General features: G+C 27.1%; 1 protein-coding gene across 1 annotated transcript; it reads right to left on the bottom strand.

The window, feature by feature from the left end:
• Positions 1–2,407: 2,407 nt before the first annotated feature.
• On the bottom strand, positions 2,408–20,363 carry LOC129975851 (uncharacterized). Its single transcript, XM_056089100.1, has 9 exons — positions 19,835–20,363; positions 17,701–17,802; positions 13,060–13,136; positions 12,804–12,889; positions 9,689–10,151; positions 8,648–8,716; positions 8,398–8,469; positions 4,674–4,836; positions 2,408–2,974 (listed from the first exon to the last, which is right to left on the bottom strand). Exons 1-9 carry the CDS (start codon positions 19,861–19,863, stop codon positions 2,893–2,895), a joined length of 1,143 nt encoding a protein of 380 aa, XP_055945075.1. The 5' UTR covers positions 19,864–20,363; the 3' UTR covers positions 2,408–2,892.
• Positions 20,364–22,382: the final 2,019 nt, after the last annotated feature.

Here is a 22,382-nt window from a genome sequence, read left to right as displayed (position 1 = left end):
TTTAAAACTTCTTCCATGGAATTGACTTAAGAAATTGTTTTGTAAAAGTATTATTTTTCATTTTTTAATGTAGATATTTTAGTGGTGAAATTTCAGTCTTTTAACTGTTTTTTTATATAATACTTTTTTCCTTCATTTTAATTTTTCATACTTAATTTTTTATTTCATTTCAAATTTTATAATATGCCAAAATGTTGATAGAATACTAAGAAATAAAAGATAATAGGCTATAATTTTAAAATTTACAAATAGCGTTGTACTTGAGTGCTGGTAATTTTTTCATTGAATTCTTATTTATAATGTTATATAATAACATATTTTTCTTTTATTTGAACATGATCAGGACCTTTTCTAAAATTTTTAATGTATTAACATCATTTGTCCGTAAATAAATTTATCCTCCATAATACTTGTCTCTCCATAATATTAATTTTCTCTCATTCCGGAATTACTATTTTTCGTCTCTTTTTGAGTTTTCAAATAGTAAATTGAATAATTAATTTTAGTTGTATAACATGCCTATTTTTAAAATTCTAGCGCATATTTAAATGAAATCTGCCAATAATACTATTAAAATAAGAGTAAAAATTTATGTAATTCATATGCAAAATTAATTTTTCAAGACATCATATTTTGAATTCATGATTTATTAAAACTACTTAATTTTACTAGTTAAATGCATTATTATGTTTTTATTTTAGTTTTTCCTATGAAGAGTGAAAGAAACAAGTTTTTCTAACGTCAGTAGTAAAAAGGGTAAAATTTAAAAAATTATAACATTGAAAAAACGCAAAATTATAAATCGTAACATGCTGACTTTGCTTTGACACACTTTGCTAAAGGGTTTTAACACATTTATTTTATAACTATTTTTGTTCAAAAGAAAGCGAATATTTTTATTATATAAATTGAAACTTCCTTTTATTTGGAGTCGTTCTGATCAATCAATATGTAAAGAGGTGCTGTTTGTAACTTATATTGGTTATAAATAACTAATGATATCACGATATATCGAAAATTATCGATATGTGTTGGACGATATATCGCGATGATGAAGTTCGGTCATCGACCAGCTCTATTCTTTAGCTTGGATCCAGATACCACGACTACTGTAAATAATATCTGAATTTTATACTGGATCAGAGGTGATCGCTCTGATTCAGGTCCAAATTACGATCTGTGAATGAAATGCATGAATGAAGTCCACTCCGTGGAAAGGGATGTGACACATGAGGAGCTAAGACGTACTCTTGGCCGTAGATGGCAGTACTGAAACAAGAGGCACTAAAACTCGGCTTTATGACAAGTTCCATAAGCAACAAAAACTTTGAAAATTTGACAGTATTCTTTCTTTTATTGAATTCAGTCTAGTAGTTTAGGAAGAGAGGAAGCATATATTTACATAATAATTACAATGACTTTTATTTATATTAAAATTATTGTTCTGACAGCAACTCATATTTGACATCCTTGATAGAGGCTCATTATTTCTGGCAACTATATAATTAATACAAGGGAATTTAAACAAAATGTGATAATTTTTTTTTTACCTATTCTCATAGTCTGCTGAAGAGATATCAATATAATCATGGTCCCTGTGCATAAATGTATTTTGGCTTATGCTACAGTGATCTATGATTATTAATTTATAATGTTACAAATATTATTTGCACATGAAGGAATAAGAAAATAGTTTTTTTTTTCTTGATAATATGTAACTTTTATTCTAATATTGTTAGAATAAAATTTTGCTAATGACTGTTTGTGCAATAGCGTGAGGGTAGCTTGAAATTAAATGTCAAAATGTTAATTTCTGTTTCATTTGCAATCCTCATTTTCCTTGGAAAATCACTAAACAATCTGTAAATACTTCTGTAATCATGAAACAGTTCTGTGAATATGTTTTCTAGCTAGGAACTCGGAAAATGGTGTTATTATTCCTCGAAAACTAAGCCATCATTACTATTATAAATATGAATAATCGAAACATGTTACATTACCAGCATAAAGCACACACAACTGCTATAAAAGAATTTTCCTTTCTTATATTTCATTCCATTACTTTTCTGAAGTATTCATTTCTCAGTTTTGGATATAACGTATGTCTATATCAAAATTTGTGATAAGCTTCCGAAAATTTTAAAATAAGCTTATCTCTGCATAGTGTAAATAACTAGAAAAACTTTATAGAGAAGCATTTTACTAATTGATACTTTTACATTGTAATGGCTGCATAAAAATTTAATTTATTAACTTCAATAGAACACAAAGTATTTTCACACTATTGCTTACCTTATTGAATGAAACTTTGTAAACAAAATCTGTAGAGACATTCAGGCATTTTTAATAAAAGCCCTTCTGTGATGAAAGGGTGGGGAAAAAATCTGCTTATTATGCCTTTTTTGCATTAACAATATCAGAGGCAATATTTTATGATTTTTACAATGCAAATAAATACTAATGACTTGTGACAAAATAATTCCCAATTTTATTACAAGGCAAAACTATTTTACAATTAAAATTATTCAAAAATTGATAATGAGAGGATGAAAAATAATTGAGGACTAGATTATAAACAATTCATTTATCAAACCAGATCTTACAACTTAGAAAGCAGCTTAAATTATACTTCCAAATAAAAAGGCTGCAGTTTATTCACAAATTATTATTTTTTTTTAACAAATCTGTAAAACTACAGTGTTTTCAGTACAGTAGGAATATTTCTTATTAACTAATACAAAAAAAGGGAAAAAAACTGCTGAATTAAAACTGTAGCATATAAAAAAGACTTAGTTAAGATATCTAATGATTATACACAAAAAGAACTAAACAAATGATTCAATGAGATATTTATAGAGTGATAGAAATTTTGAGATAAAACAGCCATCTAAATCAGCATAAATCTAAGACGGGCATTCTTTGAAGGTCTTTACGGCAAATGCTACTCAGATAAGAGCACACCTGTATGACATTTCTGCAAATAAAAAAAAAAATCATGTTATTTGGAATGATTTCCGAAAATAATAAAATTTAATGCAATTTAAATAATTACAGAATGAAGTAATAAATCCACAGCTTATGTGAAAAGACTTATAGATCATGCTCTACCAAAATAAATGTAAAATAACAAACGGCGACACAAGTGGCAGATAGTTGCTAATAGTGTAAAATACATGATTCAGAGATTTAATTAAGCAAATGTATTGTTTTGATTTTCATTATAATAATAAAAAACAAATCACAGCAATAAATGGTGTCCAAACCTAATTAAAAAATTATTAAACCTCAAAAAAGCATCCATTTAAACAAAACCAATATTATTGAAAAGCTTTTTGTTAAACCTTTACGAAAGTAAAAATAATTTTTGAATGAGAATATCTTTTATTTATGGTGGAAACGTTAAAATTATGTTAATTTTTTTAACTTCTAATTAATTAAACTTCTAACTAAAATTTTGCAAAATTAGTGATTCTGTAATACCCAAGAAGTAACTTCCCACTCAATTTCATGTTCTTAACTTCAGTGGTTTAGGCTGTGTATTTCTCTGTCAGTCAAAGCATTATGTAGAGAGAAAGAAATTTCACTGGGAAACCAAAAGCATTGTGTAAGAGTTAGAAGAAAAGAAAAAGCAAAAATCGATAGAATCTAAAAAATAAAAGTTTCTTAAAACTTAAAAAAATTAATTTTAATTATCAAAACTAGCAAATTTTTTTAAAGGAATGAGGACATTTAAAAAGAATACTACAAAAGAAATCACTATTATTGAAAACTTAATGCATCGAATTAAAATTTCCTCACAGTGGATTTTACACTATTGACTAACATAAAAACATACTGCAATAAATATCAATTCAATATCTTATAGTAAAATCTCTTTCATAGCTTGTTCAAAAGATCATTCCAAAACAACATATTCACAAGAGCAATATTCGAACGAGTAACATGCTAAAGAGACTTCATGGTAATGAGAATATAAGTGACTAAATATCATATATATATTTTACATTAGTGTCTTTAGAGCAGTTTCTCCCATGTTAAATGCATCCATTTCTCTAGCATACTAAATGCATTTTACTTTATTCTTATTTTTCGCCAATCAGAGCCAATCTGTGCAATCTTTAAAAACCACAAAGGATTAAATAAAAAGTTAACAAGTATTAAAATAAATTCTTCCTTATATAGAACACTAAAGATGAAAGATGTTCAAACCTCTTTCAAGTAGCAACAAGTATACACATTTCGTTTCTTATTTCATCCCCTTAAGAATAACCATTTCAATATATATTGATACCTACTGTTGAAGAAAGAGGGAATGGAAAAAAGTTAATTAAGCATTATCTTAACATATGCTGAAATTCCTGGGTCCCTTTCCCAAATTCTTCCCTTCCGTCGGTTTATGATTATACTTTCGATTTATTGTATTCAATGTCTGCAGAAACAGAATAAAAAGAAGAAAAGAAATCTTTGCATTTCTTAAAAAAATTAAGCACTTTTCATGATGGTATGAACCTTGGAACCATGTACTGAAAATTTTGTTCAATATCATTGCATTTTGGCAGAACACTTAATCTTGATAGTTTAACAATCTTAATTATCAATTTATATTTATTTCTGAAATAAGTTAATTTAAATTTTCTAGAAAACGAAAAAAGTGGAAATAAAGTTTTTCATACTCATCATTTCTATCCAACAACTGTAATTTAAATAAGGTGTTTCCAACAAAATTAAGAATATCTATCCAAATCATTGTCTCTTGTATTTTATGCAGAATTTCCATGGTTTTCTTGAAATTATCAAATGAATCAAATTGCTTAACACTGCAAAGATAACTTTTATCTAGAATGAAAAATATGCAATTAATATATTAGTTTGGAACAACAAATCAATAGTGAAGTTTAACTTGGTTAATTCAAAATTAAAGACTTTACAATAAAAACTATATTAATCCAAAAATTTGAATTAAGAAAAATTAGGACAAAAAATTACTTCAAACAGATCAAAACTACAATTTTTTTAATTAAAAATTGCAACAATATTTAACAAATATATAATAAATAAACAGTAATTTTGATAATTAAACTGACAACAATAACAGTTTTTAAGTTATGCTATTTTATTACGATACCAGTTTATATTATCCACAGTCTAAATAGATTAAACCTTTTTCTGCTTTGGAAATGTGTAATTGTTTTGATTCAACTAAATGTCCATAGAACACTTGAGAAAATTATAGATAACTGATCATTTCTGTATTAAAACAATGTATATGAATGACTTAATTCTAAACTGTAAGTTTAAAATTATAACAATTCGATGCATGAAACTCACTCCACATCACAGTTATTAAACTTGTTATGAATTTTCATTTGATAAAAAGCATTTTAATAAATAAACAGAATTTTTTAATACTAATTTTAATGATGAAACAAATAGTTATTATTACTTTTGAATGGCACTTTGAACATAACAATTATACTAATTATTTTTTGAAGTCTTTTTGTACAATTTACATCTAATGTGTTGAAAGCTTTTTAAAAATATGAGAATTTTTTTACTTCTAGAGAAATGAATAAAATGAAATACAAAATAAAGCATTTATGATAGACACAAATTATAAACTTTTTAATTAATAATAATTAAAAAAAGCTATTTTTTTATTTACTATTTCTAGTTTTGACATTAAATTAATCAAAATATATTCAGAATACAGACAATATTAAAATATTATGCTATTAAGAAATTCAAAAGACTATTGAGGGTAAATACACACAAATATATTATTGATGGTAAAAAATATGGTGATAAAATTGTATAGCAATCATCTAAACGTGGAGAAATCCTGGAGTTAGATTTTTTTTGACAAACATAGTACTCTTCTTTCATATATAAAAAAGTTAAAATCCTCAGCACAGGAAATTTGAAATGACCTGTTAATCCTCAGATGGATTTTCAAAAGTTCTACTAATATGTTGATTTTCTATCACTTTGTGCTCAAAATTCGAGACATACAACAAAGACTGAGAATGGTTTGTATTAAATGCTACTTGAATGTTCTTCGAAGGAGAACTCTACTGAATATTGAGCAGTAAATCGGAATGCCATTTTTTTTTTTAAAGAATCATCTTTATTATTTTTGAATTAGTAGCAGATTCAAGCAATTTAGGATAAAGGCAGTGCATATAATAGGGTTCCACTTATAACTGACATAAAACTAGTCATTTGAATTATGCATTACAACACATTTTTAACCTACCAAAAATAATCAAAATATCAAGATTTATATAAGGTGAATTTTTTATTCCAATTTCAATAAGGAATGCAAATGTTTTTATTTATTATGACATATGGCTGTATCATCTACTCGGTACACAATTTTATCCATGTAGACTTTTGATGTCTATAAATTTCTTAATAATAATGTGCATGTAATGAAATATTTTGGAATTTGACCCATCACACTTCACAAAAAGCTAATATTTTATAATTCATGGAATTTGTATCTTTTGCAGATTTATTTGACATTTTTTTCAACCAAACCTTTTATACACTCCCTCAGATCAGTGACCTTTATAAGCAACCTAAAATAAATCAGCCACTGTCATGAATCACAACAAATTTCAATAAAAAATTTCTGGGGTAATTTCCTTTAAAATTACTATGGAAAAAAGATAAAATTTTGGTTAATTTCTATATACTTCGAAAAGTTGACAATATTCTTTTTCTTCTCTTAAGCAATAAATTTGTACAGTTTGGTTGAATTCGGTTCAATTGTTTAAGAAGAGATGCAGAACATATACGTATATAAATTACTATAAATTTGTAATATTGTTTCACAGTGCAGTAATTCTCTTTGAAAGAAAAAACATTTTACAGATATAGTAATCGGGTGATGAATGGATGCCGAATCTATGACTCCCAGCCTAAGAGAAAATTTGGCCACAAAAGCGACGGACCCAAAACATCCGAGAATTATGGCGATATCTCGATTAGGACAAGAGTTCTAAAAAGCTTCTTTTTCATGGAAACTATAAAAGGCCGAATGACAAAACTAAAGAGAAGTCAGTCATACAGCAATAACCGGCAGTTGAGTTGAGCTCGAATGATTAAGTAAGCGAAGTCCCTCTCAAAGGTTCGTGCCTTTGCTGTTGTTTAATAATGATTTTCTGCTGTTTATTGCAAGCACTGTTCTTCTATACCAGTGATTCTCAACCTTTTTTTTTTTTATCACAGCACACTTTTAGTGATTTCAAAATTTGACAGCACATACAAAAAAAAAGATAAGTTTAAAAAATGCTTACTTACCTATAATATACTGTGTGAAATAGTTTACAGTAATAATTTTGAATGTAAAATAAAATAATATAAGATGTACTACAAAAACAACAGTATTTTTACTAAGGGATTAATTACAAGGTAATAATAAGAATACTTTTAATGAGAAATTTGAGCTTGATGTTTTTTGATAATTTCATTTATATTTGGTCATAAAAATGATAATACTACTTTCATACCATTTTCCACATTTAACAGTCTTGATCTTTTTTTTCGTTTTTATGTTGGTTAATACTTAAAATCCGAATTCACACAAATAAGATGTAGAAAATTGTAATAATATTTTTAAAGCTTTTTTGGCTATCATGGGAAACTATTCCCTTACTTCTTTTTAACTTATTTATACTTCAATTATTTGATTGAGCGATGGAGATAAGGATACTGTGAACATTTGAAATTGCTTCATGTGGGGAAAATATTTCACTTTAAGAAAGGTCACAGTTAACAAAGATAAAAACAGTTGAAAACTGTTTTTCTGGAAAATAGTTTTATTTTACAGTGCCCTTTTCTTTAATTTAAACAAACTTTACTCATAATTTTAAAAAAGCATTATAATTTTTACTACATACATTTCTAAAATTTGGCGGCACAGTGATTGAGAATCACTGTTCTATATCCTTTGATTATGTTTTATATACTCTTTGATCTGTTTTTTTTTTGTTTTTGTGAAGAGCAAAACATCGTTATTTGTTATTCAACTTATTACATTTTTTCACTATACAATTAATGAACAGATTTTTTTTTGAAATTATATATATATATATATATATATATATATATATATATATATATATATATATATATATATATATATATATATATATATATATATATATATATATATATATATATATAAACACATATTTTATTATTAAGTTTAGACAATTGTAAAAAAAAAAAAAATTAGTAGTAAATTTATACGATAATTCTATTTTCAAAAATTTAATTTTTTTAAAATCCAAATTAATAAAATTCTCCCCATTTAGATTGGTTAACACATAAATTTATGTTGCTCAATCAAAAAAATTGAAAAAAAATTATGGAAAAAAGAGTATTAAGACTTACTTTTAGCAGTTAAATATGGATACCATATGACACTTGGATGCAGCTTAAAACAAGATTTTGACGCATACGATTCTGTTATATAAAAGAAGTGGATAAATAATAAAACAAAATCAGCATCCTAAAGAAAATAATGCAAAAATCCAACTTCCAAGTATAAAAATATAACTAAATTACAAAGCAATAATTTCTTTAATTCATATAAGATTCAAAGATACTATTTTCTAGGGAAAAGAAAGAAAATCATATTTACGTTTTAGTTCATTCTGGAATTTTCTGTATGTAGGAAAATAACTTTGATGATTTGAAAATTGAAAGCAATCTAATCTGGGTAGAAAATGTAACTTAGAAACAAAGTCAAATATATAAAACATATTATCTTCTGTGACATAGAGAGTAACATTTGCATTCAATAGTAAAAACAATTTCATTTGTTTTGATGAATAGTAAATTATAAAATATATTTATAATTTTATAGCATCTCAAAAGTTTGAAGTGGCAAAATTTTAAATGAAAAAGTAAGTTAAGTAAACTTTTATTATACAATTCTAATTGCCATATACCAAAAATCTAAAAATCTATTTTTTCCCCAGTAATTTTGGATCTTCAATAGAAAACGTCTCTGTTTATTGAATAAAATTTGTACACTTTGATTTTTTTTTTAACACAATACACAAGACAACATAAATATCAGGTTTTCAGAAAGTCAAGTGTTTTTTCAGTAAATTACACAAGCTGATCTCATTTTGCCCACATTTCCTCTCCACCGCCACCATCATCTACATAATTTTCATTAACTAAGAAAAGTTGTGAGTTAACAAAATAAAATTAATGTGAAATAGGAAAAAGAAATGCATTGTTGTTTGAATTTAAAACTGATTTCTGGTTCAAATGACAATAATAAATTTGAAATAATCAAAATAAAAGTCTATAACAGCAAGACAAAGTAAATATTATATACCTCAACATCATTTCAGCTATTAGATCTGCACCAGAATATCCCAATTTATCTATGCCTATTTTCCAACATTCTTTGATTTTTCATATTATTTTCAAATATTAAGCAGCAATGAAAACAAAATATTGTACACAAGCCCAGAAACAAATATTGGAACAAAAAATTAACATACTATTGAGAATAATTTTATCTAATAAGATAAATTAATTTCTTTCTTAAATCATTCTTAGTTGTAAAAATGTGTTAGTATACCATAAGTAGAAAAAAATTACCTTTTAAAGGGTTAAAGATACATATCAACAATCTTTTTATAATAATATAAAATTAACATATTACCTGAACTCAGAGGAGTATTGAAATTTTCTGTACTCAATAATTTATCATTTGTTTGTTTGTCACAGTCATTTTGATCAGAAAATAATTTTTTGAAGTCTTTGTTTGAAAGAACAGCCAAGTTGCATTTATCATATATTTTTTGCTCACTTTTTTTGTTTAGGCACTTATTTTTTGTATTACTCATTTTGGTGACAGTTTCATTTGTTTTTGGCACTTTATCAATATCTTTGGTAACTTGATATACATTAGCAGACTTTGATCGTGATACCACTGCAGCTTTTACTGTTGAAGAAATTAAACAACTTTTGCTGTGAGCTATTACTCTTTTATCTCCACTTGCCTCTTTAATGTTTTTATGCATACGCATTTTGTGCTGCAATTCTAATTTATTGGATTTAGAAGCAGAAGGGTCTGTAAATGTCTGTGATTTGTTTATATATTCTTTAGTTCCTTTTAGTAATTTCTGCAAAAAAATCACAAATTAAAACATGATAATAATTACAGATTAAAAAATTGAAAGATGCAATGCCATATTTCCAAAAAAAAAAAAAAAAAAAAAAGCATCAAATAAACCAAATTCAAGTGTTTATAAGAAAAAATGTTACATAATTTGAGAAGTCAGATATCAGGCAGGAAAAAATACTTCTATTAACAAATTACAATGCACAATTTTATTTTAAAGAAGTTCATTTCCATTTGGTTATATCTACAAAACATTTAAAAAAATTTATTGTAAAAATAACAAAACTAGAAAGATCCATACAGTTTGAAAATGTATCGCAAATTTGATATATTTTTGCACTTGTTTAAAAATACCAAACTAAAATTAAGCATAATAAAATATTTTTAACATTATTTGATATTAATTCAAAGTATAATACATCTTTTTTTTATTTTCAGCAAAAAGATTACAATTTATCTTGATGCTAAGCTGGTTATTAAACTATTTAGCTATAGAAATCACTGAAAATTAATGCAACATAACACAATTATTGATGTACCTCAGAAAATATTCAATTCTTTTTAATGCAGAAGCATAGGATTCAGGCTGTAATGTAATCTATGATTTGTAGTTTATGGAGAAAAAAAACATTATATATAAATCCACAGATGAGTTATGATGCTTTTTAATGTAAATTCAATTATTTATAAGCATTAAAAGCTTGTGCTCATTTTAGTTGCCTTATTCTAAGCTCAGGACTAAATCAGCTCCTGCTATTAATTAATGCTAAAAGAAATTTGCAGCTGTATTTTTTAATGATTATATTTTAAAAAGTGCTTTTTGGAGTTGATGTCAAATTGTGTAAGTGCATCCAATTGGATTATAGCTTTAATTTAATTTGATTTATTTATTTGTAATCGGATTATAACTTTCATCTGGTCATGTTATTTGATGCACACTCTGTCCCAAAAGTTCATAGAATCTTGTATTTAGCCATATATATATATAATATAAGTTATGTATTTCAGTGCAAATTACTGTAAAGGTATGTTATGTGTGCAACATTGATAAAACAGCAATTTTACCCTGTATATTTAATGTCAATTTTTAAATTGTAGAGTAAACAGAAATAACCTTCCTAAAAGTTTATAGATAAATTCAATTTTATGCAAATACGGAATGGGCAATCATGACGTTGATTCAGAGTTTAATAAATATACTGTAAGAAAGAAGAGTAGTAATTTATTTTGAGTTTCAAAATGCCTAAAATTCTGCAACTCCCTAATGAAGAAGTGAATAAAATTCAGAGTTTGAAATTTCTTTTTCTGTTTTCTTCTGTTAAGGAAATAATAAAACTTTTAAATCATTTTTAAAGTATGATTTATCTTGTATTAACTCATAAGATGCCATATAATCAAAACCTTATTCGTGAAGATCATGTATGATAGATATTTGCAGTGACAGATGGATGCTAAGAGTAGCTTCAAGTCTAACAATGTTAATTCCTGAAAATACTAGGGGTTCCAGTTATAAAATTTAAGAACAATGTTCATAGACGAATTATAAAATCTGGCTGTATGATTTAGTAGGCGATTACAACAAGCTCATAGGTAATAAACTAATGGCAGCACTTTTCAATGATTAAAAAAAGGGGGGATCTGGGTAGACCTGATGGATACATTAAATACTGGCATGATTTACAAAAAGAACCCTAGACTTTTTCAGCAGCAGTGGATCTGTGATGTTTGAGAGCTGCTTTTGGTTTCAATAGTCATGTGGGTTTGGACTTTTTAGATAGACAAGAAAATTCTAGTAAATACATAGAAACACTAGAAAATCCTCTTATACTATTTGCAAGAAATATAGGAGGATGAAATTGGAAATATCAACATGATAATAGTTACATCCATACCTCCAATGCTAAAAAAAAAATTATTAAAACTTAAAAAAATTTATTGTTTTTGAAGGAACTCCCTATCTGCCCTGAACTAAATTCAAAATATGTGAACATGTCTTGGAAGGTGTCAATGAGTGTATGAGAGTGAAGGACAATTTTATTCAGTGAATGCCTTGAAGACAGCCTTTGGTACAATGCATGGTACAACTTGGAAACAGAGATATTCCAAACCTTAATTATTCTGATGGAAACACATGTATAGGATATCAAACTGAAAAATAGAAAGAATTTAAGCTATTAAGAACAATATATTGAGCATCTTTTATCAAAATGTCATATGTTCTATAAACTTTTGGAACACCTAATATTTCCATTTTCTAATATAATTCAAATACAAACTGTTATTTTTTCTAAATACTTTGTTAAATGCAAGTCACATTTGATTCGAACAAACATATTTGTAATTAGTATTTGTATACCTTTCTAATATACAAAAATAATTATTTTGCTAGAGTCTATAAATTTTGGCATAGAGTATAAGTTATAATTTATTACTTTATACAGAAAAGTTAAGCCAGGGTGGCCAGCATTTTTACTATTTGAATTTCTCTGTCTGATAAAAATTACCGATTCATAAAATACTTTATAGTTTTACAATAATTTTTTTGATTTTTCCCGACCTTCCAGAATTACAGACTATTCCTGGTTTTCCCAGTCAAATGGCCACCCAGTAGCATTAGACTTAAATATCACAAAATAGTAAATAAACACTTCACCATATTTTTCATTCTAACATTCCTAGCTTTTTCCAGCAGAGCATCCACTAAAGAAAGTTCTTCCATTTCTATGGCAATTTGATGATCTATTAAAAAAAGTGTTTTAAAAAGTTTTAAAATTACAAGTTTAAAATTTCATAAATTTAATTTCAAAATACTTGAAAGAAAACAGGCCAATTTTATTAAATATAAGAAATTTTAAGAATTTACAGTAACAAAATATTTTTAAAAATCATCCTAAATTATATAAAAATACCTTCAACTTGTTTAACAACCTGTGCAGGTCCTTTTTCTTTTGGTAGGGGTTTAGCTATTTTCTTTTGTTCTTTGTTCCTATATATATAGAAAGAAAATAACTTTATAAAAATGGAAACACTAAACTCCAAATTAAATTTTTATGAATCAACACAGAAGTTCCGCATCTTCAAAAAACTGGCAATCTCACAAAAAATAAATAAATGAAGTAGCTTATGTTATAAGTATGAAAATTTTAGAATCACGCCTCTTCTTTGATGCTATAATATGACTTTAGAAACAAAAAATAAGATTGTAATAATAGATAATTAAACTTCAAAACTATTTATAAATGGCACTTAGTTAGAGACCTTAGTTAAATACCTGAAAAATTTCGACACACAAAATAATCTTGTTATCTGCATCATGTACCATAAAACAGCATATACACACTATGAATAATTATTATATAAATATTTAATAACATACATCAAAGTTTTATAGCTTAATAAACAAAAGTGTTGAGTTTTATCCACTATTGGAAGTTTCATGTATCTAATTATTTGATGTCTGAGGAAATACCAAGACAAATGCTTGATGACTTACATCAAATTTTAAAGCCAATTATCATGAAAGGGGAAAAAGATATTATTATACATTCACATTCACATCATTAATGATAAATAAGAGGAAAAAAAGTTGATGGTTGTTGCAGCCTTTTCAGGAAATTAAATTCTAGCTTTTGAGAAAGAAAAAAAAAATCTGTGGCTTTTAAAGTACAAAAAAGGAATTACATGACCAGGGATGTGATTAAACAAAAGACAAAATAACAAGAAATCCAAAAAATAACACCAAAAAAAATGAGCGAAAGAAAAACATGTGAAAAGTATGGATTCAATAGTCAATATACAGAAAAAAATTATCAAAACTGCAATTTAATTAGCTTTTATATACATTTCAAAATATTTATAAAAGCTAGAAATCAATAGCACATGATGTACTTAAAGATACTTTAAAGAGTATATTACTCAGAACAAATTTAAATATATATAGGAAAGCAAACCTGAGAGGAAAGTCAGTACTTAATTGTAAATATACTTTACTGTATATTTTAGCAAACATTTCTTTAATGGTCAGTGGTCTTTGTGGCATATCTCAAACACATTATTGTTTGTTTGTTTGTTTTCTTTTAGAGGTTTTTCATTGGTATGCAATTTATAATTTGTTTTTGAGTATCAGAGTACAACAAGCAACATCATTTTATGTACAAGATTTAGATGTGGAAGACATTTTTGAGACTCATTTTTTAAATATGAATATTTCTCTGCAATTTGACACTTTGACAGATATTTTCTTTGCAGTTTCCTTTCACATTAGTTTTGTCTTGGACTTGATTGTACACACACATTTTTGTTGTTCGTATTCTTGTTAAGAATTTATGCTCTGTAGTTTTTTGCTACTGGATTCATGTTTTAAAGAGATTTCTGTCCATTTTATCACTAAAAAAGTTCATTCTACAGAAATCTAAATCTGAATTGCAAATTTCTTAAAAAGTACGAAAAGGAGAAAAATTTTTAAAAAATGTGAAAAACCATATATCCATGGAAGAATCATAACCCTGCATGACTAGTAGATACCTTTCAATTCCATACTTGGTATTTACAGTAGTCTAAATATATCAGAAGTTAATATCAAATGCCTTTTATTTCAAGTTAAATACAAATGCCAAGCTTAATTTTTCAGAGAATTTCTAGTAACTTAATAATGATGCTGCATAGTGAAAATTCATTGTAAAAATTAAGCCCTTTTAAAAATCTCAATTTAAAAAAATTAAGCATCATTGTATATACTGGCATACAAAGAACCATGTATTTTCCCAGCATGAAATACCTTCTGCCAAGGTTGGTTGATATTCTATCAATTTCAAATTTTGTATCAGGTACTGAAAACAGTTACAGACTAAAAGTATCAGATGATGTCAATTTTTAGATTCGGCCAATAAAGATTGGTAACTCCCTCGATACTATTTGTTTTCAATTGATAGAAATTCATAAATTCAATTATTCAATCTGATATAAAATAAATTGATATAGCCTAGTTTGCTATCTTCCTTTAATGCTAACAATCCACGATACTAGCGATGTTCAATAAACAAATTTTTTTAGATATCCATAATCATTCTGAAATGTTTCTAACAATGTAGCAGTAAATAAATTAAAATGTGTCTATTCATGCCAATAAGAAATTTACAATAATTGAAACTCAATACATCCTTCATTAACTAATTTACAATAAATAAAAAAAGTAATTTTTAGATATGCTTCAAAAGTTTATTAGTTCAGCTATAACACAAGCATAATAAATGAGATAGAACTTAAATCATCTAACTCATTCTATAAAGGATAAAAATTCAATAAAAATTTAATTATAACTTAAATTAAAATATTTTAGGTTGTACTTATGAATATGTTATGCAGAATTTAAGAGAACAGATTTACATCTACAAATAGTAAAGGAGAACTATCTCTTTATATGTTGAAGTTTATATGTTTAATGTTGAAGCTTTCAGGACTGACCATTCAACACTAAAGCTACCAAATTTAATATGAATAAAATTAAAAGTGGGAATAAATAACTATGAATAATTTTCTTAAGATTTTAATTAATTAAAAATAAAGCTACATTTTAATACATTTTTCAGTAACTCCCAAAAATATAAATGCACAAAACTGATTTTTACATCACTTTCAAAATATACAATATTATTTTTGTACTTATACTAATACTTTTGTAATTATTTTTTGTTATGGAAATTTTTCCTAAATTTTTGGAAATTATTTAAAAAGTTTTTATCCCCTTAATTACCAACAAAAGATTTTATTGTTGAACTGAAATTCAAGTCATTCCATCAGAAATCCAAATCGAAACTTTTTACTATTTTATCAAATACTTAAATTTACCATTTTCTTCTGTCATTGAAAAGCAATGAAAAAGCACTTTATTTATTAGACAGTAATGGTAACTTGTTTTAGTTTACCAAAAGAATCGGAAAGTGAAATAACATGTCTGCAAAAGCTGATACATAAAATAGATAGTTAATTTTTTTATAATGGTTTTATTTCATGAATTAGACTACGTTAGGACGATACATAAACACAATGAATCATAAAGTGTGAAATGATTAAAATAGCATGCCTTTAAAGGCCTTATCACATGGCCAAATACCGTCTGCACTTTCGTGGGCAAACGCGCACGGAAAAATGTGTGTAGTGACGTCACATAGGGATTTGCTGTATGGTAAACGTAAAACACAGGTGTACTTTATGGCTAATTTATCTCTCTTTATTCGCTTTTTCTGTTTGGTGAATATCTGTAGTTTACACATTTCTTTAGTGGGATTCCTGTTAATACATTCCATACATTATATCCTGAGATATATTGCTGTTCCATCAATTTTGTTAATTTTTCAGTAATAATGACAGGTTTATGTACAAAAAAAAATCTAATAATTGCATAATGTATCTGTATTGGTATTTCATAGATTAAATTGTGAAAATCAAATTGAACACAGAAATATGCTAAAAAAGCAATTTTGTGAGTTGGATGTACAATTAATTTTAAAAATAAAAACTTCACTATTTATTAATTTAAACATTAAACAATAACAGAATCCTTCATATTCTGTAGTTCCCTTAAATGTACTATATATTGTGCTGAACAATATTTCAGCGGTAAGAAAATAAATTGATCCTTATTAACTTTCACAACAGCTAAGAATTAAATAATTTTTCAACTGTATGGAAGATGTTAATTACATATTTTAGAAATTCAAAAATTATACTATTATTAAAAAAAAAAAAAATTAAAGATTTAATCTGATCAAATACAGTTCCCCAAAAGAAGGCAGTTCACATAAACATTAATACTTTTTTTTTAATTTTGAAAATAAATTTTCTTAATGATTATCTACGTTTGTCAATATCTCTTTGTCTTCTGATAATTATTGTACGAATTTCTTCGTGTAACATTTGTCTTTAATAATGAATATTCAGTGGATTCCAAATAGCCGGCTTTTGATGATTAAAGTCCATCAAAACCCATTTTTTATCACACGACCATAGAACATTTTGCAAATGTGTTTACAAATTAGTTTCATATTGGCGTCAATCACGCCATTCTTGGCAACTACGTCAGCACCAAAGCCATGCACGATTGGTTGAATTTCGTTTGCAAATGTTCTTTCCATCGCTATTGTCTACATTTTCAAGCTGGTTGAAAAAAGCTCACGGTGACGGAAAACTTGCTTCACCGGTTGCCTGTGGGTAAAAACGGAAAATTGACCACGAAAGTGTAGACGGTATTTGCCCGTGTGATAAGGCCTTAATATCAATAACAATTTGATGCTAAAAAATACTTGAAGTAAACATAAAATCCTAAATAAGAAATTACAGTAAAAATTTTTAAAAATTGTGATAAAACCAGTTGCCTCCCATGGGTAACTAGTTAATTACATTCTAGTCTTTCTTTCAAATATAATATATACTTATAATCATTTCAAAATATCAAAAGTAAATTGTTATACAATATAGCAATTTGAAAAATGTTTGCTTTTATTAAGGTGATAACTATGGTATACATTATTCATATCACAATGCAAACTTACCTTTCTTTCACACTGTTATTAAATTGTTGCAAACTCAGAGTTTCAACAAATTGACGTTTTCTGGCAAAAACATCTTGAATAAATGATATAAAATGAAGAGCACTAAAAAAAAAAGTTCAACATCAGCTGATAACATTTTACTCAAAAACTATTATAATTAAAGATCTAAGGATCATCATTAGCAATACTTTCTTTTTACTAGACCATTTTAGATAATGCAGATTTATTGTATGTTGCTGAATATAAGCCAAAAGTACATTTCTTTCTTTCAAAATACATGCAATTTTCAAAACAATACAAAAAGTGTCCTTGAATTCATGGGCCAAACTTTAAAGACAGGTCATATACATATAAAGAAGCATTTTTTTGCATAGCAATATAAAGTCAGAAATGAAAAGTGCAAACAAAAATAAGAAGAAAAGCTAATGATCACATATAAGACGCTCCATCTTGCAAAGATATTCTCTAATAAAAAAAAATCGTTTGAGGCTCGTGAGATACATTTAATCTGAAGTTTTTTTCGTAGACAATATGGTAATTCAAACTCAATAAAGCTCCATAACTACTCGATATTTTTCATCCCAAAAATTTATCTTCATTTAACTATATAATTAAACTCATATGTAATCTACTCTACAAATATTATGTACATAAAGGAACTTTCTTTTTTTTTCATTTCCTTGGCATTTCTTATCCCCCCCCAACACTTTTAATCTCCGAACTCATATGCTATACTAAAAATTCTTCTTTATATGTATTTTAACTACCCTTAAAATCTGGCCCATGGACACCTGGTATAAACTGATATAAAAATTCTAGTGATGTTCAATCATGTCATCATCAGAATGAAAATTTTATCAAGCTGGTAAAATTAAAGGAATATTTTCCAATTCTGAATATGAAGAATACATAAATTTTAGAATAAAAAGCAATAGAAGTAATAATGATATTCATTTGGACATTCCAATAAGTGAAATTTAATTTTACAAACTATATAAAAACTCAGATCGAGACAGACTTTGAAAGATTTATATCACGTAATCTTTTATGTGTTCTAGTACTTTTCTATTAGTTAAAGGGGGAAATTTTGTCAGTATTGCATATTTCATTTTTATGATGATGTAACAAATCAGCAATGACAAATATAGAAAATAAAACTACTCATTTTCACAAAAGAAAAATATCTCATACCATTTCTTTTAATCTAAGAAAATAAGCAATAGAAATAAAAAATTTAAAAAAAAAGTGCTACATTTAATAATTTATCACTTGCATTGAGTTAACACAAAAGTACCTTTGTTTTTTGTGAGATTAGTGGATCTGTATGTAATTTAACTTAAAAACTTACACTTAATAAACACTGCATTTAAACTTAATAAACATCACAAAGATATAAAATTGAATTAATTTTTATATGAATCTTTTTTGTACAAATATCAATCATACGAAATTATTAATAATGTACATCTAATAACAATTTTACATAAATAGTAGATTTAAGTTTTATATTGTAATTATACTTTAAATAGTAAAATATCAATAACTGAAGATTTTAACTTTCAACTAAAAGTTTCATTAAGATGAATTAAATTTAAAAAGAATTTACTATTTATATTTAAAACTATGATTTATTTATACAATAACTTAAGCCATATATTTATCACACTGTATAAATAATAAGTTTTTGTAATTAGTGAGATATTATACAAATTAAAAAATATTAATGTCAATTTTTTTAAAAAATTACTAGGATCAGAAAATAAAATATCTCTTTACTTTAGAAAATAGGAACAACAGAAATATAATTTTGATAGGAATGTTTTCAATTACTAATACAGGTATCTATGGATTTCATGAAAAGGATGTATTTAGTATTCATCATCTTTCACTTGATTTTACTGAGGACAAATACCAACTTTAACTATATTTTAGACTTTAAAAATAATTCAACTTTCTTTTTTTTATTTAGTATGGTTTCCACTTATTTCTTACAAATTTTCCATATATAAATGTGCACAATTTTTTATTGTTTTGGAAAATACGTGTATATTAATTGAAAATCATATTTTAAAATAACACTGAGGAATTTCAAAATTATTGAAAAACAATATAACAAATGAAAAAGCAATTATACTCTATGATAGTCTGATTCACTGATTCCATGAAGAAAATATTCGTTCCTTAAATAAGTAATCTACAAATGCAAATAAATAAAATTTATCTCATATTAAGAGAAAACAGCTTTTGATCTTAAAATCAAAATCTATGGATAAAACAAGAGTATTTATTTTCATAAAAATTTAGTAAAGTTATCACACGTCTTCCACATGCATTATTTACTGTGGTTTCAATGTTTTGTATTTAAAAGCTATATTCTGAAAACCACAACAGTTTCTTTACAAATGCAAGACATAAGAAATGCGAAGTAACTAGTCAAGTCAAAGAGTGTTTTTAAACAGTAACAGAGAGAATTAACGCATTCATGTGAAGAGTCGTTAACCGGAGGACAATTTCTTCCCTCCCTTTCTCTTCCAATACTCTCCTAAAAGGGGGAAAGCAAGATGGCCATGGGGAAAACATTAGAGGTCAAAGGGAAGGAAGTAGCTCATCACAGATGGCAGATATCCATCCGGTAAAGATGGAAATGGGCAAAAGATGCATTGTATGGTTGCTTGCAGAGAAGTTCTTTACGCCAAAAGGGGGAAATATATTTAAACGCCAAATCTCATTTTTGTAATCCATGCCATGAAAGGCTGTAGGCTGCGATGGTTGCATGATGAAGGCAATTTTCATTTTTCCGCATTCTTTCTTAATTATGGGATCTGTATTCGAGCATAGCTGCTTTATCTTATCATATCTGCTTCTTTCTTTTCTTTTCCATATTCAAATTTTTATAAGTATAAATAATAAATATATTTTTTCCTCTGTTACAATAATTAAAGTCTCATTCCCACAATAAAGAACATAACGAAAACAATATATTTAGTATGCTTAAAAGTATCTTGAAAAATATTAAGCTCAAAAAAGAAAAAAAATTGAAAGAAATTAAAAAAGAGATAGCTGAAGAGCTAATTTTTTGAATTTAAAATGGTGCAAGCATATTTTTGTTCAGTGAAGTGAATCGAAGTTATTAAAGAAAATGTTGGAATTTTATTAAAATTTTAATTCAATTTTTGAAACATCATTTCTTAATGCTACTATTCAAAAAGTAACTAACTGCCAGCCAAATTTAGAATTTGATACATGGGAACTAAAGAACGAAACACAATCTAAACATCGACTCTTTGTATGGCACTTGCCATGGTCAAGACCGCTGTTTTAAGACAGCCGATTTAAGCCTGAGGGGGAGCGCCTCTTGTTTCTATAGTAGCGCCATATAGGGCCAAGAGAACGACTTAGCTACACACACGTCACAACCTTTTTTACGGGGCGGATTTCATTCACTCAACCACAGATCGTAATTTAGACCTGAATTAGAGAACGATCACCCCTGATCCAGTACCCCCAGTGGTATTACTCTCGACATGGAGGGCTTTGTGACCACGACAGATTTAACGCGAGTCAGCCACCAAGAACGCTGGATAGTCTTCGGCCGGCTGGGCTCGAACTTGCAACCTAAGGGACGCAAATCCGACGCTCTACCAACCAGGTTACCCCAGCCTGTTACTTTTTTTGAGTCCATTGAATGATTGAGGGGGTTACGCGATTTTTAGTAACAAAGGCTGTCATCCCAGCGTTCAAGATTATCTCCTGTTAATAAATGTCAAAAAATTTCAAGTGTTGAAGGAAAATATGGAGAGACAGTTTATCTGCAAATGCTTTGCTCATTAGTTGTTTAAAATTATAGGTTGAGAGAGAGTTGATGGCCAATTTCGACCAGAGTCTGATACTTGAGTATTTTCCACAGTGCAGTAAGATATGATCCAAATTATTCAAAGAGTGGCATGTTTCGCAATTTGGTTGATTCGAGAGGTTAAAACGATGTAAAAGGCCAGGTGTAATGAGTGTTTTGGTAGAAATTCTAGCGCAGATGATGTCTTCTCTTCTATTTCTTGTCCATTTAGCAATATTTTTTATGTCTGCAATTTCTCCAATAATTTCATAATATCTGCTCTGTCTATAGCGATCTGTTGTTTTTCTTTTTGAAATTTGTTTGATGCATGAGTTGATGTCTTCCGATGCGATCCATTCAATGCATGGGCTGATTTCTGTTACTGATTTTGCGATAAAGTCCGCTTTTTCATTCCATAATATTGTCGAATGCCCTGGGATCTATAGAAAAGTAATATGTTGATTAATCTGAGATTTTTCTACAATTTTATGAATGGGGATTTATATGAAAATTTTTCAAGTGCTCTAAGAACTGCAAGGCTATCTGTAAGAAGAAGTAAAGGTTTCTCAGGAACAGAAAGATAGTCCAGAATCTGGCAAATTACAAGAGCTTCAGCTGTAAAAATTGAGGTAATGTAGTGGGTTCGAAAAGCAAATTGATACAGATCCGAAATGCCGTAGATTGAAGTTAGTTTTGCAATTTCGGTGCATCAGTTGCGATTATGAAACATTGTTTGAAGTCCTTTTGTAGCGTTTCTTGAAAATTGCCATTAATAGCTGAGTGTGGGAGAGATTTGTTTCGAAAAGGGTATTTTGAAATAATAATACTGCAATTTTCTCTTGGAAGTTGT

Source organism: Argiope bruennichi, chromosome 7, assembly GCF_947563725.1.
Source record: "Argiope bruennichi chromosome 7, qqArgBrue1.1, whole genome shotgun sequence".
Taxonomy (NCBI): Eukaryota; Metazoa; Arthropoda; class Arachnida; order Araneae; family Araneidae; genus Argiope; species Argiope bruennichi.
The sequence above is the reverse complement of the archived record's forward strand: the minus strand, read 5'-3'. Positions and strand labels throughout refer to the sequence as shown.